The sequence below is a fragment of the Populus euphratica genome, unplaced genomic scaffold (assembly GCF_000495115.2).
Source record: "Populus euphratica unplaced genomic scaffold, PopEup_1.0 scaffold82.1, whole genome shotgun sequence".
NCBI classification, from domain to species: domain Eukaryota; kingdom Viridiplantae; phylum Streptophyta; class Magnoliopsida; order Malpighiales; family Salicaceae; genus Populus; species Populus euphratica.
The window spans coordinates 223,094-249,784 of NW_011499961.1; the positions used below are offsets into that span (position 1 = coordinate 223,094).

At 33.7% G+C, this 26,691-nt stretch overlaps 3 protein-coding genes across 6 annotated transcripts; all 3 read left to right on the plus strand.

Moving 5' to 3' along the window:
* The first annotated feature begins 1,931 nt into the window (after window positions 1-1,931).
* ATRAD17 (RADIATION SENSITIVE 17) lies at window positions 1,932-6,603 on the plus strand. 3 transcript variants are annotated; one of them, XR_844831.1, is made up of 13 exons: window positions 1,932-2,356; window positions 2,529-2,586; window positions 2,896-2,981; window positions 3,069-3,116; window positions 3,246-3,311; window positions 3,720-3,822; window positions 4,034-4,344; window positions 4,431-4,785; window positions 4,955-5,077; window positions 5,251-5,449; window positions 5,526-5,586; window positions 5,901-5,959; window positions 6,108-6,190. XR_844831.1 is itself a non-coding variant. In XM_011044864.1 (12 exons), exons 1-12 carry the CDS (start codon window positions 2,150-2,152, stop codon window positions 6,339-6,341), a joined length of 1,851 nt encoding a protein of 616 aa, XP_011043166.1. In that variant the 5' UTR covers window positions 1,932-2,149; the 3' UTR covers window positions 6,342-6,603. The 3 variants fall into 3 exon arrangements, 2 of the variants coding, with proteins under 2 accessions (XP_011043166.1, XP_011043167.1); XM_011044864.1 differs by lacking the exon at window positions 5,901-5,959 and having other exon boundaries at window positions 6,108-6,603; XM_011044865.1 differs by lacking the exons at window positions 5,901-5,959; window positions 6,108-6,190 and adding an exon at window positions 5,798-5,894.
* Window positions 6,604-10,994: 4,391 nt separating this feature from the next.
* On the plus strand, window positions 10,995-18,423 carry RMR1 (receptor homology region transmembrane domain ring H2 motif protein 1). The gene is made up of 12 exons (XM_011044929.1): window positions 10,995-11,186; window positions 11,299-11,523; window positions 12,193-12,588; window positions 12,787-12,884; window positions 13,936-13,996; window positions 14,061-14,128; window positions 15,886-15,953; window positions 16,076-16,156; window positions 16,280-16,359; window positions 16,467-16,537; window positions 16,623-16,676; window positions 18,190-18,423. Exons 1-12 carry the CDS (start codon window positions 11,063-11,065, stop codon window positions 18,286-18,288), a joined length of 1,425 nt encoding a protein of 474 aa, XP_011043231.1. The 5' UTR covers window positions 10,995-11,062; the 3' UTR covers window positions 18,289-18,423.
* Window positions 18,424-19,618: 1,195 nt separating this feature from the next.
* On the plus strand, window positions 19,619-26,258 carry LOC105138697 (MLO-like protein 4). Of its 2 annotated transcripts, XM_011044867.1 has the most exons (16): window positions 19,619-20,285; window positions 20,447-20,504; window positions 20,607-20,830; window positions 21,058-21,174; window positions 21,272-21,332; window positions 21,463-21,563; window positions 22,023-22,097; window positions 22,281-22,366; window positions 22,711-22,760; window positions 23,054-23,094; window positions 23,195-23,365; window positions 23,448-23,483; window positions 23,728-23,795; window positions 23,889-23,949; window positions 24,033-24,413; window positions 25,780-26,258. In XM_011044867.1, the coding sequence occupies exons 1-15, from the start codon at window positions 20,172-20,174 to the stop codon at window positions 24,408-24,410; spliced, it is 1,641 nt and encodes a 546-aa protein (XP_011043169.1). In that variant the 5' UTR covers window positions 19,619-20,171; the 3' UTR covers window positions 24,411-24,413; window positions 25,780-26,258. The 2 variants fall into 2 exon arrangements, with proteins under 2 accessions (XP_011043169.1, XP_011043168.1); XM_011044866.1 differs by lacking the exon at window positions 25,780-26,258 and having other exon boundaries at window positions 19,621-20,285; window positions 24,033-24,964.
* Window positions 26,259-26,691: the final 433 nt, after the last annotated feature.

Genomic DNA, 26,691 nt, shown 5'->3' on the forward strand with positions numbered 1-26,691 from the left:
GAAAAAACCTCCATCAACTTGATGCAAGTTTTATTACTAGTGTTATATCAATCATTGTAATGAATAATATTTTAATGATGGTTGCAACAATACAGTGTCATAACTCATTTTTGTTTTTTTCCCTTAAAATTTTTCTTTTAAAAAAATAAAAAATAAAAATAGCAAGAAGACTGACAAATTGGCAAAAGCAAATTAAAAAGGATGTCAAATGTATAAAAAAATTAAGCTGCAATTTTAGATAGAATTAAGAACTTAATCGTGCCCTATTATACCCAAAACTGGAAAGGCAATGCAAATTCAAGATTACATTAAATGATTGTTGGATGAATTTGCATAAAAATTAGACCCAATGATATAATTAAATTTTTAACTAGCCAATTTGATTTAATTATGGATTGAATTGAAAGTTTAGTTATGTTTAAGAATTAATTTATGCCAAATTAAAGAATTTAATTAAGTGCAATGACTTAATTATACTTTAAATGAGTCAAATTAATTTTATCAGAGACTTGATTGGTGAAAAATTAAGTTTGAAAACCCAATTTAAGTTTAATTAAGAATATTATAATTTTAAAGGACCAAACTTAATTTTTACAAAGTCTATAGGTTGAAATCAGGGGTGAAATTATAAGAAATCAAAATTTAGGGTTAATGAAAGATTAAATTGAAGAAATTAATAGCCAACGATTTTTTGAAAAAGACATCAAACTCTAAGGAATTAAGTGATTGAAATCAAGAGTGAAATTAAAAAGAATTAAAAGTTTAATTGTCAATTGAGGGTTAATTTGCATAAATCCAATACGAAGGATCAAAATGAAAAGGACATTGAAATTCAGGTCTGATGTTGAAGTTTGACAAAGAAAAAATTGCATAAAAGTAAAAGTTTCAAGCCAATTAGAGACAAATCAAAATAATCAAAAGTTGAAGGACTACATTGAACTTTAGTTAAATCTTTAAATTAAAACCCTAAAGCTAAAGCGACATCATTTTAAAGATAAAAAAAAATAGACAAGCTTGGGTGGTTAATTTTCAAGGACATTTAATGCCTTTTTCTTCTCATTAAACTAAGCAAATCATATACCACTACGATGACATGACATTGTACTACAACTTTAAATAGGTTTCATTGACCAACTGCCTCTACAAACACCATAATAATGCCCTAAATAAACCAATTTAGACTGCCTTTAGCTGCCAACTTTTTTAGTCTATAATGACAACTTTGAACCAATAATCGAGATTCTTCTGTTTTAAGTTAAGAGTTAAGATTTGTCCCAAATAAAGATAAAATATTCTTTTTCCACCCCTTATAAATAGGGATAGATTTCAGGCATTATATATGAAGAAATTGGAGGCTACAATTGGGAAAAAAACTAACCCTTTTCCCCTAATTTTTTCCTTCCCTCTCGGCCAACCTTCTCCTTCTTCCTTTACCGCATCTTTGTCACTAGCACCACCACCAAACACATGTTGGCCCTCTCAACACCACCAGGTAGCCACCCTTTACAATAACTAACCTTCTTCTCTTTTTCTTTGGCTGCAAACTTGGGAGCCATTTGCAAGCAGAATATTGATTCTAAATGCAAAAGACAAAAAAGTTTATATGTGAACATGGATTGAGCTCATTTCAACTCAGCTTAGATAATTAGGTTATATTTAACCTAAAAAGAAAAGGAAAGAAAAAGATTGTTGGGCCTTAATGGCCTAACTCAACTAAACAGGATTTATTTTGGTTTAATTCAAATGGCTGGATTGGATCCAACTCATTTAATAAATTAATAATATAGCATGATAATATTAAAATATTTTTTTTAAAAAATCAAATTTTTCAAAAAATATTTTAAAAATATTTATGGATCATTCACGTACTTTTCTAATTAATTTATATAATATCATATGCTATAGAATTCCAATACAAAAACCTGAACCTACGGAGGAACTTATTTGGGCCATGAGAGCAACCCTATAAAATAGTAAAAAATTCAGTATTCACCAATAGCTTCTCCTGTACTCCTCTTTAACAGATACCAAATCCCACCCCCATCAATGTATTAAAAACCCGCGAAAAAAAGCCCCGCTCTTCTGCTCTCTCGAAAGGAAGCAAATACAATCAACATTTACCCGTACAAAACCCTAAATATTTTTGGGGATGAGGAAGATGAGAGACACTAACCTGATGATTCTATCATCAGATGATGAAGACGATTGTGATTACAAACCGAACTCACATCGAAGCTATACAAAGAATCCAAAATCTAGATCGTTTATTACTCGTACAAACCCTAGACAGCCAAAGAAGCCTCGTGTTTCAGGTTCTCGGTCTCGATTTAGCAGAGACTCCCCTAATTTATTTGAGGTATGTATATCTTCATTTTGTTTTATTAGCCACTTAATTCTTTCTTTTTTATTAAATGTAGCACATAAACTTAACTTGATTTTACAAATTAGGTGCTTGAAGTTGTGGAGTAAATTAATTCCGTGATTTCTTTACGGAGTATTGTGAATTTATTTTTTGATTTTTAATGCAGGTTGGGTTTCCTGAAGAAGATTTTGAAGAATTGTTTTCTGGGTCCAAGGTATCTGCTGGTACGCCATGGTTGTGGTTTTCTGTGCGTAGATTGTTATTATCAAGCATTTTAGCTCGTGTTGTTATTATGTTGAATGAAATTTTCTATGTCATGCAAAATTACGGAGAGTGGCCACTCCTTTTCTTTGAGGATTTAATATATACATAAAGCTTTGGTTGTAATTTTTTTTGGGAATATTCTTTGTCGATGTTCCCTTTGAACTTGAACATTGTTGGACTTTACTTTTGCTTGCACCACCATCGTTATTTTAATTCTTGTATTTGTTTGTGCTGTTGTGATGCTAACTGGAAAGAGATTTGTATACCAGGTTCTGGAAGAAGCAACGTAAAGGAATTGTGGGTTGATAAGTATAAACCTCATTCCTTGGAAGAACTTGCTGTTCACAAGAAGAAGGTCAGTATATTTCCTCTGTTTCATTTCTGCTTATCTACTCTTCTAGATGTTTATATAGAAGGTTATTCTTTTTCCTGATATTTGCAGGTTGAAGAAGTTAAATCGTGGTTTGAGGAAAGATTAAAAACTACAAAGGTAAATTTATATTTATCAAAGCTATTACCATTTGTTCTATTTCCTTGAAGGAGCTGTACTTGTTTTCTTTTTTTAACATTCTTTTTGCTAATTACCATTGTGAAAATTAATGCCTTTTATTTTTTTCAGAATTTGCAGGGCAATTTGATAAATAATGTTGTTGTCATCAATGGAAAAGCTGGTGTTGGAAAATCTGTAAGTTTTTGCTCTGCTGTTTTTAATTTTTTCCGGCCTGCTGTTTTATCTGGCAAAGGATGATTTCTGGGCATGATGTCATTTGACACGAGGTGCTTCCATGTGGGGTTTCTGGGCTGCTTAATTTTTGTTTTGTGTTTGTGTCAATGCACATAGTGTCTCTGTAAAATATGTGTGTGTGGCTGTGGGAATTTCTGTGTGTGGCTGTGGGAATTTCTTGTGACTTTGTTCTCGTATACCATCATTCATTTTTCTTTTTTGTTATTTGATTGTTGCTCTTTAAGCTGCAATTCTTGAGAGATTCAACTATTGACAATTCTCTTAAGATATTCAACTGTATCACTGAATAACCAGTAATTTCGGTCATGGGCCATTGACAAGCAAGATACCCTGCTTCCAACTTTGCAGACAACTATCCATGTGATTGCATCCCATTTTGGAGCTAGATTATGCGAATGGAACACACCTACTCCCACAATTTGGCAGGAACATGTGCACAATACCAATACAGGTAAAATCTTATTGCAGATTGAAATGTATGGTTTGCGATGTGATTAATCTTGTCAGTTATTGAGATAAATTTTCTATTTCCCCACAGCAGGAAAGAACACTTCAAATTCGATGCCAACCATACAGTCATTCTTCATTTTATACTATCTTTGTATATGGTTATAAAATTGTGACCTGATGGTGGCATTATGCTGTTGGCATTTTGTGGTCAGGAATACAGTATACATCCAAGTTGGATGAATTTGTAAATTTCATTGAGAAAATCAGGAAGTATGGATTAATCCCATCATCCTCTTCTGAGGACACGAAACCATCAATTATGCTCTTAATTGATGACCTTCCTATGACGAATGGAAGAGTTGCTTTTGAAAGACTCCAAAGCTGCTTGCTTCATCTTGTGAGATCAACTCAGTTACCAACAGCTATACTGGTATCAGATTATGATGAAGCAGATTCAGCAGATCATACAGCACGACGTTTGGAACAACTTCAGTTGTCTCTTGAGAATGCTGGGGCTTGTAAGGTTACTTTCGAGAACAAATTCAATGTTAAAATTGAGATTCTTTTATTTCTCAATGCTTAGTTCAAACTGCTCGGGAAAATTTTCAGGTTTCTTTTAACCCTATTACAATTAACTCCATCAAGAAAACGCTCAGTAGAATATGCAGACAGGAGCAGTGTAGTGTAACTGATGAACAACTTGATCTGATAGCAAAAGGCAGTGGAGGTGATATAAGACATGCAATTACCTCTTTGCAGCTCTTTTGTGTGAAACCAGATCTAGTGCTCAATGGTTCCTATTCTACTCCAAGTTACTCGTTTGGAAAAGAAGATGATATTGATGCTTTAGTTAGTGGAATTTCATTTTTATTTGGCAGAGATGAGACCCTCTCTCTATTTCATGCACTGGGAAAGTTTCTGCACAACAAAAGAGAAACTGAAGTTGCCAATGCTATTACACCCGGTATGTATTTATGAAATATAATTTGTTTTTAAAATCTAATGGATGCATGTGCTTGTGAAAAGTGGGTGCATCTGGCATTCACTTCTCCTGTATCAGACAGTTTGATGATTCTGCCCTAAATGCTTCTGCAACAATGCACTCTTCTGAGTTCATTCTTTTGTTGTTGCAGGAGATGCATTCCTTGTGCAGGAGAATTTCTCCAGGTTACCCTTGAAAATGGATGCTCCAGAAAAGATTCTTTGTCAAGCACATGGGCAAGCCAGGCCAGTCACTGATTTCTTGCATGAAAACGGTAACCATCTTATATACCATATGCTCCTTCCTTGGGTGCTGGTTCTTCAGATACTTCCTATCATTGCTCCCTCCTCTGTTTCCCTCTCTCCACATGCGTAGACATGTACACTCATGGAAATTTGGACAAACCTTGGGTTCTTTACCAGTTCCTGAATAGTATTTTTCTTGCAGTGCTGGATTTTATAAGTGATGAAGCAATGGATGATGCCTGGCATGTTTCTTCATACTTTAGTGATTCCGACTTGCTTCTCTCTTCTTTCCGAGGAATGTTGGCTAGATATAATGAGGCTGAAAATGTTCTCCAATCAGCTGCTGCTTCAGTTGCTGTTCGTGGGGTGCTATTTGGAAATTCTCATCCTTCACCTCCCAGGTTTTTATTAGAGGCTTGAAGCAGTTTATTATAGGAAAATCACCTTGGAGTTATCCTAAATCTTTGTATCATGCAGATGGCGTGCTGTCCAGAAGCCAAAGCTCTGGCAGGCTGAAAAATCAATGCTGCACAATCAGGTAGGTTGGACTGGTCCTCTACACTTCCTGCTGTGGCATTCTTTCCTTCTGTAACCTGTGTGATTGTCAATTTGTCATTTGAAACTTTACTTGTTTTTTTATTGAAAATGAAAAAGTCAATACTGTACAGCTTGAAGAGTTTGGGTTAGGTTTTTCAGTTCTCAGTTGGTACTATTTATGGAAATTGCATGTTCTATTTGCTTTGCTACGGTATGGATCTAGTGAAAAATGCAGTTTATTCTGTTAAAACAGTCCATGGTTATGAAGTTTCTGGATGGGTACTTGAAGACAGCCTATTTTCTTTGATTTTGCAGTGAATTGTATGATCATTTGAGGTGTGAACTGCTCATAAATATTATCTTCTGCCACTTAGTTGTGCCCTTTTAAGCATTCAAGCAAATCTTTTAAATGGTTTTATGATCACATTGTCTGTTGCAATATGCATAGATGTTGGTAGGTGTTGATAGCTAATGTGATGGATTTGACTTATATAGGATGTTATGTTTGACGTGTCACTGCAGAAAGAGATAGCAAGACAGAGATTTATTGCTTATAATGGATCCAGCTCTTGTAATGTGTCAGATGTAGCTACTGAGTACATGCCTGTGTTGAAATGGCTTGAACATAGAGCATCTGGTTTTGAAGATAATCAAGCACTTGTGTACTGCAACAAGACAGATGATGAGAGTTGCGATAGGATGAGTTTAGATGACAAAGAAAGTGATATTTCTGATGATGAAATAGAAGAGTGGTAAGAAATAGTGAGCGAATCAGATGGAAAGAGTAATTTAGGTTGGTTCTCCATTGTAAAATTGTAGTCATTGCTTCGTATTGTCATTTTTTCCCTACTTTACCTCCCAAAAAGTGGAATGTAAATTTGTCTTTGGCGGGTCAGCATATTTTGAGATTTTTGTCGAGGTATATATATCTAGTCAGATAGATCTGTCTGGGAAACTCTGGCTATTAATGCTGCTGGAACTGATTACTGACAAGCAAGCGTATATTTGTTAATCTAAATATGCCAGGCACCAAACATTGGTGATGGGACGAGTGTTTTAATATCAAACATAACCCAAGCAGACCTGCAATGATAGGTTGCCGGACTCCATTGTTGTAGCTTGCCAGATTGGGATACCGGTTAACCGTTGAACTTACAGGTCAAGGGATCAAACTTTGTATAAGCAACCTCTCCAACCTTTTGTATGACGGTTAACAGTTGAACTCACAGGTCAAGGGATCAAACTTTGTATGAGCAACCTCCCCAACCTTTTGTGTGACCTTGTAAGGCTCATAAAACCTTGGGTTAAGCTTTATGTTCTTTCTCCATGCTAAGCTCATCTGTTTATATAGTAGCAACTTTAAATAAACCTAACCACCAACTTTAAAGTTTCCTGTTATGGCTTTGTCAACCATCTATTTCTAGAGCTTTTCAATTGCAACCTGAACCACTGATTCATACTATCTTATTTGAATGGCTTTTTCCATAGCTGCCACTGGAGTTGTAGAATCAACCTCAATATTAGGGGGAGGGTAGCAATACAATGCCTGAAAGGGAGTTGTGAAAGGGAGTTGTTTTGATAGCTGAATGGTAGCTTGCTTGCATTGTACTAACATAGTGCTTGAACTAGCCCATTATCCCACTTGCTAGGACAGTGCATGGACACACATTGGATTGAAGGATGTGCTCATCAATAATCTCACCCCCAGTAGTTTTGACACCTCTTTCCATAACAGGCTTGTAAAAACCTTGTAAGAAGGTAATCCATGGGACTTATAACCATGCTCCAATAATAAGTGAGTAATTTCTTTAGCAATAAATGAATGTGTGATAGCCAAGAAATGTGCATATTTTAAGAATTTATCCACAATAACTAGTATGATATTCTTTTCTCTTGATGTTGACAACCTTTCCACGAAATCCTTTATTATATTTCTCCAAATACCCTTATTTGTAGGCAATGGTTGAAGCAGAATAGAATAAGACATCATTTTCATGTTTATTGTTTACATACATTGTATTCCTCTATATTTTTTGTCCTTTATAGAAGGCTGATAGATCATAGTCTTAAACCTCTTGTAAGAGTTTTGGATTCTAATGTGCCCTCCTAGATAAAGCATCAATTGTCATGTTTTCCTTCCCTTTTATGTATTGGATAATGTGCCTAAATCCCAACATTTTAGCTAGTTCTTTCCACTAGATAGGTGTCCGGAGTTTTTGTTCTGGAAAAACCTTCAAACTTTCCTAATCAATTTTGATAATAAACTAATCATGTTCCAAATAATGCTTCCATCTCTCCACTGCCCTTAGAATAGCCATATATCCCTTTTCATGTATGGATAAACTAGGGGTGTTCATTTTCGGTTCGGTTCGGTTTTTATCAAAAAAAGTAACCAAACCGGGAAAAAAATTTTTGAAAAAAAAACCCCGAAACCGAACCGAAACCGGGTCAAACCGACCGGTTTCGGTTCGGTTCGGTTTTTTAAGGGAAAAACCAGTTCAAATCGGTTTGGCTCGGTTTTTCCGGTTTGGCTCAGTTTTTCTCAGTTTTGGCTCGGTTTTCTCGGTTTTGGCTCGGTTTTTCCGGTTTGGCTCGATTTTGGCTCAGTTTTTTTTTCCGGTTTCGGTTCGGTTCAGTTCAATTCGGTTTTTCGGTTTTTTGATTATAAAACCAAAACCGAACCGAACCGGCTGGTTTTTTCAAAATTTTAATCGGTTTAATCGGTTTTTTTTTTCGATTCGGTTTTTTCAGTTTTTTTTTTCTGATTTTCTCGGTTTAATCAGTTTTTCAATTTTTTTGAACACATAATGCTTTACTAAAGTATGCTAAGGGTCTCCTGTTATGAGTAAACACAACTCCTAATTTAGTAGCACTAGCATCGGTTTCCAAGATAAATGGTATATTAAAGTCTAGTAAGGTCGAAATTGGTGCCTTGCTTAAAGCTTCCTTTAAGCCATCTAACACCACATGTGATCTCTCATTCTAGCTAAAATTGTTCTTCTTTAACTGCTCAGTCAGCGGTTTGCTTATAACCCCCAAGTTCCTTATATTTTCTCTTTAATAACTAGTTAATCCACAAAAAATTCCCTCAATTCTTTAACCGACTGTGGTGTAGGCTAGTTTCTAATTGCTTCTGTTTTCTTTGAATTAGTAGCCACTCCTTCTGAAGAGATTATATGATCAAGATATTCAACATTCTTTTTGCAAGAAGAACATGTATTTTAATGACAGTGACTTTGATTTCTTCCATAACTTTAATGTCAATGAAACTACGAGTGCTTCCACCGTTAATTAAGACTATCAAACTCCTTCCCTGACAGTTTTTCTTTGATCCTAATAATGTTGTAAGTATAGCTTTCCACCAATGAATTCAATAATAATCCATACTAACCATTTAGGTGGTAGCTAAGTGGTAAGAATTTGGAATCAAGGAGTTTGCTCCCTCTATAGTCTCAGGTTTGAGTCCTTAATTGCTCATATGATGGCCATTGGAGGCTTATATGATCGTTAACTTCAAGGCCCGTGGGATTAGTCGTGGTGCACGCAAGCTGACCCGGACACCCACATTAATCTAAAAAAATAATAATCCATACTACTATACCATGCCTTCTTCACCTATAATTACAATGTTTCTTCTTTAGCCACTTTTAAAATTTCTTCTTGCTTATCTACTTTGTTCAATCAAGTCCTCTAGTTTAAATTGGATGAAGCCAACACTTTTAATTATAATTAAAGTTGATTTTCAATTAATACATGAATAACAAATGATATGGTACGAGATACTGCCTCAGAGAAAATATTCTTTTTTATCAACTAAAATATTATTATTTTAAAGTGTTTCAACGAATATATATATATATATATATATATATATATATTACTATTATGCATTAGGACTTTTAATATTAAATCAATTACAAGTTTGAATATTTAATATAAAATTATATTATATTTATGATGAAACATATTCATTATGATATATATGTTCAATCGGTTATAATCTAAACTTATATCGTCTTTAATTTTACCTTGGACATTTAATTTGATTAAAAGGAATAGTTTTATAATCACAGCTTTACATTTTTCACCCAAGGGCATAGTTGAGTAGGGATAAGTTTAAGATTATGACAGGTTTCCTAATTTTTAAACTCTTTGTGATATTTGATTGATGGATTCATTGTTTAATCTTCTGATAATGTCGTTTATTTTCTAGAGTGGTGTTTATATGTATAGTTTTTAAACTGCTTTGTACAAAGAAATATATTAAAATAATATATTTTTTTATTTTTTAAAAATTAATTTTAATATTAGTATGTTAAAATGATCTACAAACATAACAAAAGATTAATTTAACAAATAAAAAATTTAATTTTTTTAAAATACTTCTAAAATTTAAAAACAAACCGGTCAATTAATTATTTGTTTCTTGAAGAAGAAGACCTTCCCCCTTCATAAAAAAGCATCACGTATGACTATGACATGTAATTTGATACAGGGAATCATGTAACATAATTAAATGAATAATGTAATGGATTAAGATAGCCAATCATAGTCTTTTTAGTTTTTCTAAAGTAACCTGATGCTGGTTTTTTTTTTTAAAAAATTAGTTCCTATAATGTTGGAGAATTTTAATTTAGTCCCTAGATCTAATATTATGATTTTTTCTTACAATTAAAAAAATCAATTAGGGCCTCAACTATTTTAAGAATGTGCAGGGGCGGAATTAGAAGGGCTGCAGAGCTCCTACAAGAAAAGTTTTTTTTAGCCTCCTCATTCAATAAATTAAAATTTTAATATTAAAAATAGAAAATTCTACATCTTGATACCTTAATAATGTTTTCTCTAATTTGACCCTTCCAAGCTAAAATTTCTAACTCTGTATTTAATTACATGTCTGGTAGAAAATCCTTTTTATTTGAAAATAAATAAAAAATATATTTTTTTAATATTAACGTGCAAAAGGTTATATATATATATATATATTAAAAAAACACTGTCTTCAAGTTTCGACCTTCCTTCCAGCTGCTTCACTATTTGAACGACGCGTCGTCGTCCAGACATTCAGCCGCCGTGTCATTAACAGTATTGGCTAAAATCATACATGGTGTCTCTCTACTTTGTTCAATCAAGTCCTCGGTTTAAATTGGATCAAGTCATCAGTTTCAATTATAATTAAATTGATTTCAACCTCTTTACTCAATAAATGCATACATGAATAGCTGATGGTATGGTATGAGTTGACAGAGAATATCACGTCAAATCGCCTTCGATTTGAAATAAAGTCGCTGATCTTATCTAATTGAAAGTAAGGGATTTGATTTGATGAAAATTGATAAATATAGGGACCATTTTGTAGCCCAACAACATAGCATCAGGCATTAGCATCCTCAAGCTCCAGCTCTCCTTTATCCTTGAATTTTGAGGGTCAGAGAAGGAAACAGGAAATTAAATCGAAATAGAAGATAGAAGGAAGAGAAATGAGAGAGGGTTTGTTTCTTATAGTATCACTCTTTTACGCTATAATGATAATTGAAGGAAGTTCAGCGACTGTCCTTATAAAACCATCATCCATTTCCTTCCCAGACCTTCCTGCTAAATCCGGTACTTTCCCTTAACTTCTCTTCAAAATTGAGGCTCAGAATCATGTCCTTTTTTCCCCTACCTTTTCTTTTAATTAATTAATCAACTTTGCTGTGATTCTGTGTTTTCTTAGCTCTCAGCCTTAATGGCTCTCGTGTGTGTGGATCGTTACACGTGGCAAACCCTCTGGACGCTTGTTCTCCGCTACGCAATCGTCTCGAGTTCAATGAAAGTGGGAGGTTTGCTTTGATAATGAGAGGTGAATGTGCTTTCGAAGATAAGATTAAGAATGCCCAAAGTGCTGGTTTTCGTGCTGCCATTGTTTTTGATGATAAAGATAACAGGAATTTGATTTACAGTTAAGTCTTCTCTCTCTCTTTTATCTTAATCAAGTCGTATTTGCATTCGTATTGTTTTTTTTTTGTTCATTTCCAGCAGATATTTTATTTATTTGCATACTTTGTTCATTTCCAGCAGATATTTTATTTATTTGCATACTTGATTCAGAGGAGAAAGGATGGATGGCTAACTGTCCATCTAGTTTTAAAAATTTAGAAACTGGGAGGAAGTATTTTTAAGGGAGAGATCCCTCCATTCCCTCCTTATCCTTCCCGCTAGCCAAACAATGGATGTACCAAATCCCTCCCCTCTTATCCATCCTTCCTCCAATCTCTTCTAGCAAACACAGTGTAAATGTCTATTGCTCTTCACTTTCCTATTCCTAATGTAAATAAATGTGGAGGGTGTACTCTATAACTAATTGTTCCTTATGCTATTGTATTCAAAATTTTGATTTTGATGGAGATTTTTAGGGATGTAGCAAAAGTTACTAGAAAATAGTTTATTTTTAGAGCAATCTTGATGGCAGTTGCTTAAAAATCTCAATGTTGTGAAGCCCATGCAGTTTCAGTTAGTATTGATCCTTGGAATTACTCTGTTTTGTATTTTTATATCAAAACTAATAAAAAAGTTAAATTTCTTGTTTTGAGATTGGTATGTAATTTAATATGCTATTACCTGTGTGCAGTGATGGTGAATCCTGAGGGAATTAAGGTCCATGCGGTTTTTGTTTCGAAGTATGCGGGGGAAGTATTGAAGGAGCGTGCACGAGGGAAAGAAGGGGAATGTTGCATTTATTCATCTCGTACTGATGCAGCATGGACTGTGTTGGCAATATCATTGATTTCTGTTGTTGTTATTTTAGGTCTCCTTATCATTGTTTTTGTTACTCCCAGACACTGGTTGCATTGGCAGCGAACAAATAATCGCTGTAAAAGTGTGGATAGTAAGATGGTTGAAGCCCTTCCGTGCTTCACATTCCGGAATGCTAGTTTAAGTCAGTGTCATGTTGGTGAAACTTGTGCGATTTGCCTTGAGGATTATAAAGATGGGGAAGTTCTTAAAGTTCTCCCTTGTCACCATGGTAGGAACTTGCTCATATATTTGCAACATGTTTAAAACGGATTTAGGCACACTGCTTTTAGGTTGTAGACAACTTTTCTGTCATTCCATCATCCTTATCTACATCCGAACTAGATATATTACAAAAAACAAACTTATTGGTTAGAAAGTTCAACTTCTATGCACTATTTTGTTGATTGTGTGTTGATAAGACTTGCAGAATTTCATTCAACCTGTGTTGACTCGTGGCTGACTAAGTGGGGGACCTTCTGTCCTGTGTGCAAGCTTGATATGAAAGACAAATCTGCATATTTTGGGGTGAGTGCGCCAACCTCATGCTTTTCAATCTATTCTATATGGCGGGGTGGCTCTTTGCTGGTTAAGTGGAAGTGACTATTTGTAAATCCATCAATATCTTAATGTATGTGGTGCACCATAATGTTTCTCTAGATTAGCTTGTGAAAGTTGTAAGCATAGCCGTGTCCTTTAGGCATTACAGTGATTGTGTAAATATGCCCCCCCCCCCCCCCAAAAAAAAAAAAAAAAAAAAAAACTGGCGCGATTAATGGAAATGTCTTCATTGCCTACTTCAAATTACTTCAATTACTTCCAAAAGAGCTGACGTGGTGCTCATACACTAGTGCATGCTGCTGGTCTGTTTTTCAAATTGTTTATTTTGCTTTCACTTATATTTTGAGGTAGGAAAGAATCAGATTGTATAGAAATTAAGTTGAAACAACGCCCCTATATATGAGGAACCAGGGACATGGTTTATTATTATTATTATTATTATTGACCATCAAAACACATTAGCTAATGTCTAGCAAGGGTTATCACTTCGTTGTATTTCAGTGTGTGGTGGTACATTCAAGTTAAGTGCTTATGGGCAGTCCAGGAGGAGTTAGCTCAGCATTTATAGAATTTTTTGATCTCCACTTTCCCTAGTAGAGTGCAAATTGGTTGGGGGGTTTCTGTGTAGCTTTCTTGATAAAGGTATCCTTTCTGGTGATAGGAACATGGAGGGTGATAAACATTAGAAAGGATTGTTTTAGCAATGACCATTGGTTGTGTATTGCGGATTTTGCTAATATTTTGACACATTCTTGTTTCTTATGGTGGTGTACCAGTTATAGCTGTTAGCAACTGGTTGATAGAGATTGAGTGGTGTGGGGCTGGATTTATTTTAAACAATGAAATGGATTATGTTGTCTGTTAAGTTTAAGAAGTCATATGCTGTTGCCCTAACATGAAGTTCCTCGATTTTTTTCTTGCAATGGAAAGGGAAAATAATAGAAGAATCACAAATATCAAGAGTGGTAGTCTTAGATGGAAATAATACATGGTAATGAATTTGTCTATTTTTTAACAGATATTGAAGCTAAACAAAATACAGTTTGCCTTAATTCTTGAAAAGACTCTAGACAGAATAGGTGTGCCATACTGCCTTTGCAAAATATGTCAATTCTCAGTGAAAGTGGTTTATCTTCTTTGCAGATCAAGAGGTGAATCCGGCTTCAGAATCTGTAAATACATCTGGCAGTTTGCCTAGCTTTGATAATCAGGTATGGGGGTTAACACCGTATCAGAAATCTAGTGTTTTGAATCTTGAAACTTCAGCAATTCATCATCGTCGTGGTGCATTTAAAACTGGTTGATTTTTGGGGAATCGTTGACTATAAAAAGCTTATGCTTTATATCTTCAGTGGTGAGCAACTCATGGCTAACTCCCATATTTTCCCTCTGCCTTTCTGTTTCAGGCCTTCTGCTGTTTTCTAAAGTTGTTTCTCTACAGTCTTAAATTGACATATGAGATGCCGCTGCACATTTTGATGTGTTATTGTAAAACTCTGTCCGTAGAACTTCCATGGAAGCTCATTTGTACTGTCTTAATACGAAGGAGAGTGAAGGATTTGTGCTCTACTCTGCGTTTATATACTGATTGTCTGCGGATTGAGCCAGGGTTAAAATCTTCCAAATGTATATTCTACTGAATTGTGAATATTTTTATTTTACCATGTTTGTCTTTGAAATTTGTTGATGTATGTATATACCAAGACTAAAGTTAACGAGAATGATTGACAGAATGTTCTCCCCTGGTGTCATCGATTTACAATCATCTTTCTTTTGCACCATTCAAGTTCTATTTATAAACATCTTTGCCAAAGCCTTGCAAGCAAAACAAAAACAAGTACACTGCAGGCTTTAGTTTTGAAAGTTGATATAAAGAATGGGATTATTCTAGTTGTCTCTTTATTAAGGATTGATATGGCTTCTGTGAGTGCAATCTATAATAGGCGCTTACGCTCTATCCAATGTCTTGAAACTAATTAAATCGAGATGATTAAAAAAAAGAATGAAAATATTTAACTTAAAAAAATTAATTAAATTAATTAGAATATTTAAAAAAAGTATTTAATTCAGTTTGGTTTTGAAAACTGATCTGAACTAAATGGAAAAAAATAATAAATTAATTAAAATATTTAAAAAATTACTTCTTTCATATTGATTTTGAAAATCCAACTGAACTAAATGAAAAAATAAAAAATTAAATTAAAAAACCTGACAAAACTGAATCTAACTTCATTATAAAATTCAAAAAAAAAAAATCTCTAAAAACCAATATAATTTTTAGATTTTAATATAAAATAACTAAACCTTACCAAAATCAAATTGAATAAAATTAAAATTCATCAATGAAATTTTAATTTTTAAAATAAAATAACTAAACTAAACCATAACCAATCAATTTAAATCTGTTTTTAATTTAATTTTAATTTTATATTTTATAAATAAAAACAAAATCAAAGTAAAAATAATCTCCTCTCCTCCCCAGGTTTTTTTATTCATGTAAAAAAACCGGACTAATTATCTACTTCAATTAATCCTCACAAATCCTAAAATCAACAACCAACCATTTAAACGTTTCATATCCATCTATATCAGAAAACAGAAGGCAGGGGAGCAAACCCTTAATCCCAAGCTCTCCTTTCTAGTTCACCATGCTGGATGATGCCGACAGAAATGTGAAGAGGATTCCTGGTGCCTGCTCAAGTAAAACCGCCCTTCTATCATTGAAAGGTAGGTATACTTTCCCATCAATGTCTTTTCACGCCTACTTGTCGTGATTCCACGTGATATAGGACTGTTACGTGTAATTGGGCCCTATGTGATTGGACCGCTACGTATGCTTATGTACCTTTACCGAAACTCCAAACAAAACAATTGGGTGCTATAAACAGCTGCTGCTGCTGTGGTTATGGTATCTGCAGCTGGTTTTCTCAGGCAAACCACTCAAACAGCCACTGGATTTTGAAAAAAAAAAGTCAGGTCAACTATATTCAACTTGCACAGACACGAAGTGGTCTTCATGGGCTCCCTAGATAAAAGGTTCCAGTTTTTATTCTTTTTTGGAACAACATAAAGTTCTCCTCGTTTCTTCTTTATTTTGCATAACTTGATATGGGTTTGTTCCTTCGCGGGCTGTTTCTTCTTTCTTTGATCTATTTTAGCACAGGAGCTGAAGTTGTCACCATTGATGTCAAGGCAACTAAGGGTTTGCTTGAGTCAGGCTATACTTATCTAGATGTTAGGTAAATGGCTCTCTGTTTCATAACTTTTATGGTGCTCTCTCTCTCTCTCTCTCTAGATTGTTAATTATATTGACATTATAGGTTTTCTCAGAGTTCTTGTCTTTTTGTCCCTCATACCAACAGGACAGTGGAGGAGTACAATAAAGGACACGTGGATGGAGAGAAGGTATTCAATATTCCTTACTTGTTCAATACACCAGAGGGTAAGATCTAGAAATCGACCAGCATTTGTTCATCTCTCTCATGATTCCATAGCTAGTTCATTTGTGCTTGGAAAACAAACAAGATTTCATGTGCTTTTGGGCCACAGGGAGGGTTAAAAATCCCAACTTTCTGAAGGAGGTCTCAGGTGTGTGCAAGGAGGAAGATAAACTTCTTGTGGTAAGCATTCATTAACTTACCATTAAATCTCTCAACAAAATAAATGTGAATAGAAGAACTTTCATCCACCTTTTTTTGATGATAGGGCTGTCAAAGTGGAGTCAGATCCCTGTATGCAACTGCTGATCTTCTTAGTGCTGTAAGTTCATCTAAAGTCATTCGACAAGTGTCCCTGCCCTGGTTCTCGTTTTGTTTTGTGCCTAATTTTTTGAACACTCATGAGCATGATTGGTATTGCAGTTTTGTTGTTTTTAAAATATTTTTTAAAATATATTAAAATAATATATTTTTTTATTTTTAAAATTTATTTTCAACAAAAATATTAATTTTTTAAAATATTTTTAAAACATAAAAAAATTAATTTAACTACTATTAACCATTATTTTTCTTTCAAAACTCAAATGAATTGTATTTGTCTATGTTGTTGCGTTTAATTTTATTTAAAATACAAATATAACAATATTTAATAATAAAAATAATTATATATTTGAAACGCATGGAAAATAAAAACAGATCTTACCTTCTTCTTGCAGTTACATCATGCTGTATTGTTTAATCATGCTGTATTGTTTAATGAACAGTACAGCATCCCTCCATAATTATATTGTTTACTAACCCTCTATAGTCGCACTGTTAACTAAAATAAACATTGCAAAAAACTAGTAACTTGCATTGGAAATGAATTTTTATTTTAAAAATAAGTTAATAGTTTTTTTTTTAAAAAATTAGTACAGTTAATGGATTTTACTTGTAGATTTTACTCGCATTATTCATGTAAATGTGAAGAATAATTTTTATTTTAAAAAAAATTAGTTTAAAGTGAATTGAATTTATTCATACTGTAATTTTAATTTTATTCATGATAATATTTTATTTAATTTAATTACATGCTTAAAAAATCATGGAAATTATAGTTCTTATCAGATGAATTTTGTATGTAATAGAATTGTAGATAATTTAATTGATAGTTCTTATCAGATGAATTTTGTATGATGAATTTTGTATGTAATAGAATTGTAGATAATTTAATTGAACAATAAAGAATGATTTATTTTATAATATAATAATAGTTAAATATATAATATTTAAATTAAAAATTATAAATATTAATATATATTTTTTAAAATTATTTTATAATTTCAATTTTAAAAGTATTTTTAACTAAATATATTAAATTATTTTTTGTTCAATCTTAATTTTAATTATAATTTTAATTAAATATATATTTTTTTAAATCAATTTCAACTAAAAATATTTTTTATAAAATATTTTTTTTTAAATCACAACTACAAATAGCTACTATAATATCAAATATATTTAATTATTCATGAGAATTTTGTTAGAATACATAAAGTCTTTTTAAGTGTGTTTTGGTTAGCAATATATTAAAATGTTATTTTTTTATTTTTTAAAATTTATTTTTAATGCAAATATTAAAATAATAAAAAAATAATTTAAAATAAAAAAATCTCAAAATTTTTTAAAAACAAAATTCAACGGAATTTCCAAAAACACTTTACAAGTATCCATCCAAGTTACAATGAACTTATGATTTATAAAAGTTAATAAATGGGCTACATGCTTTTTCAAAGGATTGAAGAGTGAGAGAGGTTGAAAGGGTGGGAAAACTGAATTGTTGTTGAATTGGGCAGGGTTTCAAAGATGTAAGCAACGTGGGAGGAGGCTATCTTGCTTGGACGGAGAATGTTTTTCCGGTGAAGATAGAGAAGAAAGAGAGAGATGAACTCTGATCTGTAAATCCAGTCATTATTGCCGCCATTTCTCGAACAGTCATTTAGTGGTTGTGTGACAGATGGCACAGCATTGTGGATGCAATATTAATGTTAATATCGATAATTATAATAGCTGTTCAGCTTCTTGCCACATGTCCTGATCTCTAGCCCGTAGTAAAGCCAGGCTAGTGGAAGAAGGGAAAAATAGGTATCATCAATGAGACCAGATTGGGTGTGTCAAAGTTGGTGAACCGTTGCCATCTGCCCCATGCTAGGGCTTTTATTGCAACATGTGGAAGCCAAGCGGGCTCTGAACTTTGGATAAATCGGGTGATCATATCACTTTTCAGAATAATAATATTTAGTAAATATCGTGTTATTAATTCTGATATAATTAAACGGTGTCATTTCTAATTTAAATGGTTGGCTAATTTATAATAGTCGGTGAAATTCGTTTATTGGTGAGGAAAAATCTTAAAATTATTAAAAGTGAGGAGTCTTGCCAAGATTTTTTATATCTGAAAATCTGATCATTTACATGACGATGTAGCGATTGATATAAAGAAAATAATTTTTAAAAATTTCTATAAAAATCTAAATAAAAACTTAAATATAATTCAATTATTATTTTTTTAAGTTTTTATTTTAATCTGTATGGTAGATTGTTTTCTGAATTTTAATTTATCTTATTAGTTTATAAATACAAATCTATTTTGCGTTCACAAATATATATATATATATATATATGTTAGGTCAAATTTTGATTTAAACTTGGTTATTTAAAGTTATTTATAAATAATAATTTTTTAATGTTTTATTTAGAGTTTATTTTTTAATTAACAAGTTAAACAAGTTAGATAAAAATATACATTTTAATTTATAAAATATATATTAAAATTTTTATAAAATTATAATTTTTATATAAAATGATCAAATGATTAATTTAACTAAATTTAATTAAGATGAAAAAATACAATTGAATCGAGTCACGCTTCTAAAATATAAAATTTATTATTTCACCAACATTGTTTTAACCTGTATTAATTCATTAATTTTTTTAATTTAAAAAAAAATCCTTTAACTATGAAGGCTAGCAGATTATTTTGTCAGAAAACTAGTTGTAGCTCTGCGAAGCATTTAATTTTGCTGTAATTGCACTTTAAAAGCAACCTTGTTATTCAACAGGCAGCAAAGTATATATATAACTTCTATTTCTAACAAAATCAGAGTCTTAGAGACATTTAAGACTTCTAATTATCTGGATAGCTCCTAATTTAATATACATAAATATAGTTAATGAAAGTAATTTAATAATGCTAATCAATTTAAACATGGTTAAGCAACATGTTGCCATTTGCAGACATTTGAATTCTCCTTGTGGATCACCTAATCTGTTATACTATATTTATGAGATTCACCAACCGGCCTTGAACATTCTCATGCTTATTATTAGCACATGCATTCTACATTTTTTTAAAAATTATGCGAAGTGATTGATCTGTATCGATGCAGTCCTGTGCAATGTTCATATGATTCTTAAACTTCCACATGAAAAGGGGAAAAATGGAAGACAAAAGACAAAGGCACGTTGGTGTCTGTTTCCCAACATGCATAAGTCTGGCTGTCAAGATGTTGTGTTAAGGTGTCCCATTATTCCGTTTGGCTTATAACAACCTTGCATGGTTTCTTAAATTCTCTTGGAGTTCTAGTCTCTATTTCAAGGAACAAACCTAAGCCCACCAACATGAAAATGTTCACATCACTGATCTGGTCAAATCAGCTTTGCATAAGAAGCGATGAAAATGACCAATTGGGTCACCTTTGTTTCTTCATGTTGGCGATTTGATGATTTTATATACTGATATCTGAAGCTAATCGGGATCTTGGTATTGGAAGGAGAGATGGATAAAGAGGTATCTTTGGAGATGACCCCTACATGGGCTGTGGTCACTGTGGTGGTGGTTATGGTTTCTCTTGGTTTCTTCTTTCAAGGCTCCTTGAAACGGCTTGCAAAGGTATAAGATTTTCTCACAAATGTTGGTAGTTCTTAACAAGTTCAATTTTCAACCTTTTGATGCCATAAATACGTGTCTCTTTGTCTCAGTTCTCTCATGTCTGGAGTGGTACTTTGATGTTATAATTATCTGTTGTGATCCTCTGTCTTTCTTTTCAATAGTGGCTGGATAGGACCAAGAGAAAAGCACTACTTTCAGCACTAGACAAGATCAAAGAAGGTAAGCAACAAGAATTGATTGAAAATGCAAATTATTGGGTCAGTTCAAAAGAAAAGTAGTTGTTTTGATTCTCATTGTTTGGTTTTGTCAATCTGTGAGCAGAGCTAATGGTTTTTGGGCTTCTATCGTTGTTGATGGGTCATTGGATTGTTTTTGTGGCCAAGATTTGTGTTAAATCATCAGCTTTGAACAGCACATTTTATCCATGCGTGGTGAAGAAGAATAATTTAACACCAGGACAACATGTTCTTTCAAGAGTAAAGTACACAAACGATTCATTTGTTAAAGAGCTGGTGCACAAACAAAAGAATGAATATTGTCCGGAGGTGACTCTCCTCTTCAAAGTGTAATGTTTACATGGCATTTTTTTTTTCTTGGTTTGCCTTGATGATTTTTGTTTTTATATCGAACTTTACCGTTATGCAGTGGGAGGTGGTGTACGTCTGCTATTATTCTGTTTCTATTAATCGAAACACTGATTGTTTTACGTCTGCTATTATTCTGTTTTTATTAATCGAAACACTGATTGTTTTTGAATTTATTTGTCGTCAAGGGTCATGAATCCTTCGTTTCACATGAAAGTCTCGAGCAGCTTCATCGTTTGATGTTTGTCCTGGGAGTTACCCATGTTTCTTACAGCTTTATTGCCATAGCCTTGGCCATGATCAAGGTCTGACCGCACCCTTACCATTACAATTTCTGTTGATAACAATTGAAGCTTGATATTCATAAAGAGAGCTCTGAGATTTTGTTTTTAATGAGTGCAGATTTATAGCTGGAGAACATGGGAAAACCAGGCAAAGACCATGGCTCTTCAAAGTGTACTAGGTGCAGAATTTTATAGTCCAAGATAGCATCGTGTTAATTTTTTTCCTGGATTTCTTTGCTTAGAGTTACCAAGAAAACCCTCATAAATGAGAATCTCTTTTTGGCCATGAATACAATTTCTGAATTCCAGGATCACCTGAAGCTGCATTTGACGAAACAAGACAACTATCTACCTTCATTTGTCACCACATATCCCATCCATGGAGCCAGCACCGAGTTCTTGTTTGGCTGGTAATATCAGAAAACCATGTCCCTTTATGGCACATGCTGTTGCAGGTCTAATTTAAGCAAAATAATAATGATATGCATGGCTTGACTGTAAGTGGTTGCAAAACCTCGTCGCATCTACTTCTGATTTTCCACAATCATTGATTGTACAGATTAAATCACCCTATGAACACTTTTTTAAGATTAATGTTGATTCCTTTGAGAATCGAATTCCAGTCGTTCAGAATGTTTGGTTTTCTTTGGGGCCATCTATTGGCTCAGCATGAAAATCAGGAAATTTGGAAGACCATCTTCCTGTAGATGTTACAGAAGTTGCTTAAAGTCAGTCCTTTCATAAAATTGATATAGTAAATTTTATGCAGATCATTTCCATACATTCTGGTTGCATGGTTGCATATTGATGAACTCTCTTTTATTCTGGTTTTGTTTCTAGCATTTGAGTGATCATATATGAATTTGCAGCTTTGTTTCAGCCGCCAGTTCTGGAGTTCCATAAACCAAGCTGACTATATGGCTTTGCGCTTGGGTTTCATCAGCGTATGCTCTTTGTGATCTAAATGGAGCTTCTCTTTCTCATAGATTCTATCAAGGAAAAACTAAATATCTATCATATAGTATCCCAACATACAAGAAAGATTTTCAGAACAAATCAGCATTACTTATTGTTGGCTCAAAACATTTCATTCTTATTTTGGTTTATTTTTCTTTTCCTATTTTCAGAAACATCAACTTCCTTTGACATATGATTTCCATAATTATATGCTTCGAAGCATGGAGGAGGAATTCCGTGATATTGTTGGCATCAGGTAATACCCTAATGGCATTCCTTGAATTAATGTGCAAGAAATTGTTGTTATTTCAGCCATTTACTTTTTCCAACAGTAATTTTTACTTGCATGATTATGTCATGGTAATAATGAGTATATACAGCAAGCTAATTGTAAGTGTCAGAGTACTGCATTATAGCTAACAGAACGAATGTGAGCCATATGCTGCATTTCATGTTGTCTGAATGCAATGAGCAAGATAATGAAAATGTTGGCAGTCCAAGCAATTTTTGTCTGAAGACCGCTGTCTTTATGCTTTAGCAACATAACTCCTGCAAAACAGCAAGTCATATTGATTTCCAGTGCTTGGGCTTCTTTTGCAGTGTGCCTCTGTGGATTTATGGCATATGTTGCATTTTCCTCGAGTTTCACGGTAATTTTCCATAAGTCATGATAAGGTAGTAACTGAAGAGCTGGGACAATATTGTCTCTGGAAAACACATAGGACAGTTATTCAAAATTCAACCACGCCTGAAACTTGTTTTTCTAGAACCTCCCAGTTGAGCTAACTCAGCCTTCACTGCTTAGTAGAGAAAGAGCTTAGCAGTTCTGCTGATGCAACCAAACACCATCTTAGTTGCATATAACTTTGTTTTTCTCTTGTATCTTTGTAACTCCTGCTTGCTTCGTTCCTGAAACCTTGAACTATCTGTTTTTTTGGTTCAGGAACTGATCTTTACTTTTGGCTTTCCTTTCTGCCAGCCATTGTAAGTCCACTAAGTTCCACTTTCAGTTCCTTGCCGTACTTAATTGTTCTTAATAGCCCATTTGATGCCGTTCTTTTCCTTCTTGATGGGTATGTCAAAGTTAATCCTGCTAATTGGTACAAAACTGCACCGGGTGGTGGTGAAATTGGCTGTTGAAATTATGGATTCATTTCCATGGCTGGGAAACCGTCAGTTCAACCTGAGGGATGAGCTCTTCTGGTTTGGAAAGCCTAGACTTCTTCTGTGGTTGATACAATTCATATCATTTCAGGTTAGTGAAGCAAAAACATTATACAAAATCTGTGTTACAGAATCAAAATCTCATATACTTCGGATGACCATTACTGTGGCAGAACGCTTTTGAGATGTCAACATTCCTATGGTCCCTGGTAAGATTTTAATTCTCATTGTAGCACAACAGACAGTACGATATATATAGGCTAAATGTTGAGGAGGGGAATCTCAAGCATGCAGCTATGCTACATAAACTTTATCAGATCTTCTGCATGACGAATTCTTCATATCTTGGCTTCTTTAAATTGTCTGCTTATTTTGGGCTTCGTTAGTCTTTCCTTGAAAAATTTTCTTTTCTCACTTACCGTATGTGATGCTGATAATGGTTCATGTTACCAGTGGGAAATCAAAGAGTCTTCTTGTTTTACGGACAATGAGACGTACATTGCTATCCGCTTGGCTTGCGGGTAAATTATTTAATATTCTTGTTAATCCAAACATTTTAGATATATATCTGATCAAATAAATTTTAAAGTATTGGTGCCTTTGTATTACTGTAGGGTGGTCACACAATTCTGGTTTAGCTTTATCACGTTCCCACTCTATGTAATCATCACACAGGTCTGGTTTAGCTTTATCTTCTTTTGGTTCCTATCTGTTTATAGGTCTCAGTTCTGAAAAGGTTGCTTATTTTTTTGTTACAGATGGGCGCAAAGTTCAAGAAAACGGTAGTATCCGAAAATGTGAGGAAATCACTGCATGGGTGGCAAAGGAGAGTGAAGGCCAAGCAAAGTTCATCTACTCCAAAACTTCTGGCTCTTCCATCAACTACATCTTTGGGGTTTTCGATGACAGATAGCAAACTCAATACCATCTTTAGCAGCATAGGCAGGAGCTTCTCGAGTGTCGTGGATAAATCAGCAACCTTGCAACGTGAAGAGGCCTCTACTTCACAAGCAGTTACTAATGGTATATCAGAAGATAATGAAACGCTTGAGGTTTCACTTGGTTCTGGTACTCCTTGCTATGGCACTTCTAGTGATGAAGACGATACTGGTGTTCATGATGATCATTGGCATTGACGAGTATGTCTCAATACCCGTTACCATTTACCAATGATCCCTATTTTAGAATTAGAATGAAAATGGGTTGCAAGTGGTGAGACTGCAGTCTAACAAACAACTATGGATCAATACATCATAATAATTAGAAGGCAGGGGGTTTTGAAGGAGTTTGGCCTGGCAGAGCTGTGCTTCTACCAAAAGAGTCGGTGATGGCAGCAGTTCTAGCACACACAAAATACGTTCAAATACAGAATCCGTAGCAAAGATGCTTGTTTATGAAAATTGTGAAGATGCATTCCATAAATCTTGCTGCAATTCGCGTGCAGAATGAATACCAGTTGATGAATGATTTTGGCCTTTGTGCGAGAGGGTTTTCTTAGCATAGGTTAAAATAGTGTGAGGTTGGTATTGACAGTGGAAGGAAAATCTTCTTAATTACTAAGATTATAGCTACTTGAAGTTAAAAGGAAGACCTTGCTTTGAGTCTATCAAGTCAATCTTCCTTACTTGGATCCATGTCAAATCAAGAAAAAAATATGGATCAAAGCATATACATCCTTATGTTCAAAAGGAAAAGAGATGACGAAAGAGTAGTTTTTAATAAAACAAATATGATAAATTTTGAGAGGGTTTGTGTTTTAGGAAGATCTCAAATTTCTTTGCTAGTACTATACATTTAAATGAAGTCGGAAATGAGTTTTAGCTCTTTTCCTCTTTTTTCCTCCCAAAAAACTTACCGTTCTCTGTCCTCTCTCTTGACTCCCATGCTATCATATCTTCTTCTTGCTTTGATGATATCGTCAAAAGACACCTTCAACATGATCAATGGAGTTCGAAGATTTACCATTAATTAACGCTAGGTTGAACTTGTTATATTCTCAGGTTATTATTCTAACCATATGGGATTCTAATTTTTTTTCTTCAAAATTATTGTTCATATTTAATATTTAAGGAAGAATTTGATATAATGTATAGATATACCAATTTCGAAACACCCTAAATTTACTAAAAAAACAAAAAACAACCAAATAAAATTCTAAATTGAATCCAATCTATATTTTTAGACATGTTTACAAGAAAAAACCACTGTCATCAAACTTTTCATTGTTGTCTGGGCACTGCTTCTTACTAGGAAGAAAGCCTTGACTAAATCAGGAAAGCTATACCTTCCTCGAAAACAAGACTTTCTTAATAACTCTCCAGCTCTAGATGATTTGTCACCTTTGACTTTTCACCTACCCTATGCTCCTAGTTGAAGTGTTGATCAATCAGCTAGCGATGATCAATATAGATTTCTGTCTTTTGAATTTAATTAAGTGATGAACATTCTGATGACACACATGAATTCTAATAACATTTGTTTTTTTCGCGCTTCTTTGTTTTGTAGCCCCAGGAGAAGAAGGATGAAGACAACCAACCATAGGAGGAGAAGTGATGTTTCTGTGTTGTTTTCTCATCTGCCAGGATCAGGATCTGTTGTCAGCTTATGGGGAGATGCTTCCAATTTTAACGGCATCAAGCCAATCTATCAAAGATTGCCAGTCCTCGAGCTTTCAGGCTGGCTTTTGGATCAACAGTTCTCCTGCAGGTCCGGAAGCCCTTCGTTCTGGCTGTACACGTGCACTTCAATGGTTCAATCTCCAGAGGGCACCAGGACAGCAACAGACATTATACGATTAGCAAGAATGTGCAAGACGTGGAACTGCGTCTTCTCTGTTGTTTCATAATCCAAGTGAACAATGGAACAGTAGCTTGTATCTGATTTTGATTCGTTCTTGTAGCATGAATGTTGACCTTTCTCACTTTTGTGCGGAGCGTGTGCCTCACGCCGACCATCATTGTTAACTTTTCCTTGAGTTTTGTGAATTTGTCTCTTTAAACCCTTTCAAATGATACCAAAAGTGTCACATCAAAGGCAAGTCCACCTGTCATATGTGGCTCACGTGCAACCATCGTTTGTATCTTGTCTTTATGTTCATATATTCATCTAATCAAAACTATTTCTAATTATATTTTTCTAATTATATCTGGAATATTATCATCCCAGCATCGATATGATTTTAATACAATTTTTTCTTTTAAAAAATCAGGAAACTAGTACTGATTTTTTTTTTATCTAAAATCACCGGTACTAGTTTCCTGATTTTTTTTTAAATATAAAAATTTTCAAGAAAATTTAAATTTATATTTTAATATATAAGAGTGTATGCATATACTAGATATTTAACTCATTAGAAAATTTTTTCTCTAATAAAAAAAATGTATATATAGATTTTTCTAATTATGTATGCATATACTA

Coding starts and splice junctions, on each gene's coding strand:
- ATRAD17 (XM_011044864.1), top strand. CDS start 2,150: ATGAGGAAGATGAGAGACACTAACCTGATGATTCTATCATCAGATGAT. Junction 2,357..2,528: donor ACTCCCCTAATTTATTTGAG/GTATGTATATCT, acceptor TTTTTAATGCAG/GTTGGGTTTCCTGAAGAAGA. Junction 5,078..5,250: donor TGATTTCTTGCATGAAAACG/GTAACCATCTTA, acceptor TTTTTCTTGCAG/TGCTGGATTTTATAAGTGAT.
- RMR1 (XM_011044929.1), top strand. CDS start 11,063: ATGAGAGAGGGTTTGTTTCTTATAGTATCACTCTTTTACGCTATAATG. Junction 11,524..12,192: donor TAACAGGAATTTGATTTACA/GTTAAGTCTTCT, acceptor ACCTGTGTGCAG/TGATGGTGAATCCTGAGGGA. Junction 16,677..18,189: donor CTGCTGATCTTCTTAGTGCT/GTAAGTTCATCT, acceptor TGAATTGGGCAG/GGTTTCAAAGATGTAAGCAA.
- LOC105138697 (XM_011044867.1), top strand. CDS start 20,172: ATGGATAAAGAGGTATCTTTGGAGATGACCCCTACATGGGCTGTGGTC. Junction 22,367..22,710: donor CGTGATATTGTTGGCATCAG/GTAATACCCTAA, acceptor CTTCTTTTGCAG/TGTGCCTCTGTGGATTTATG. Junction 23,484..23,727: donor CAACATTCCTATGGTCCCTG/GTAAGATTTTAA, acceptor TCATGTTACCAG/TGGGAAATCAAAGAGTCTTC.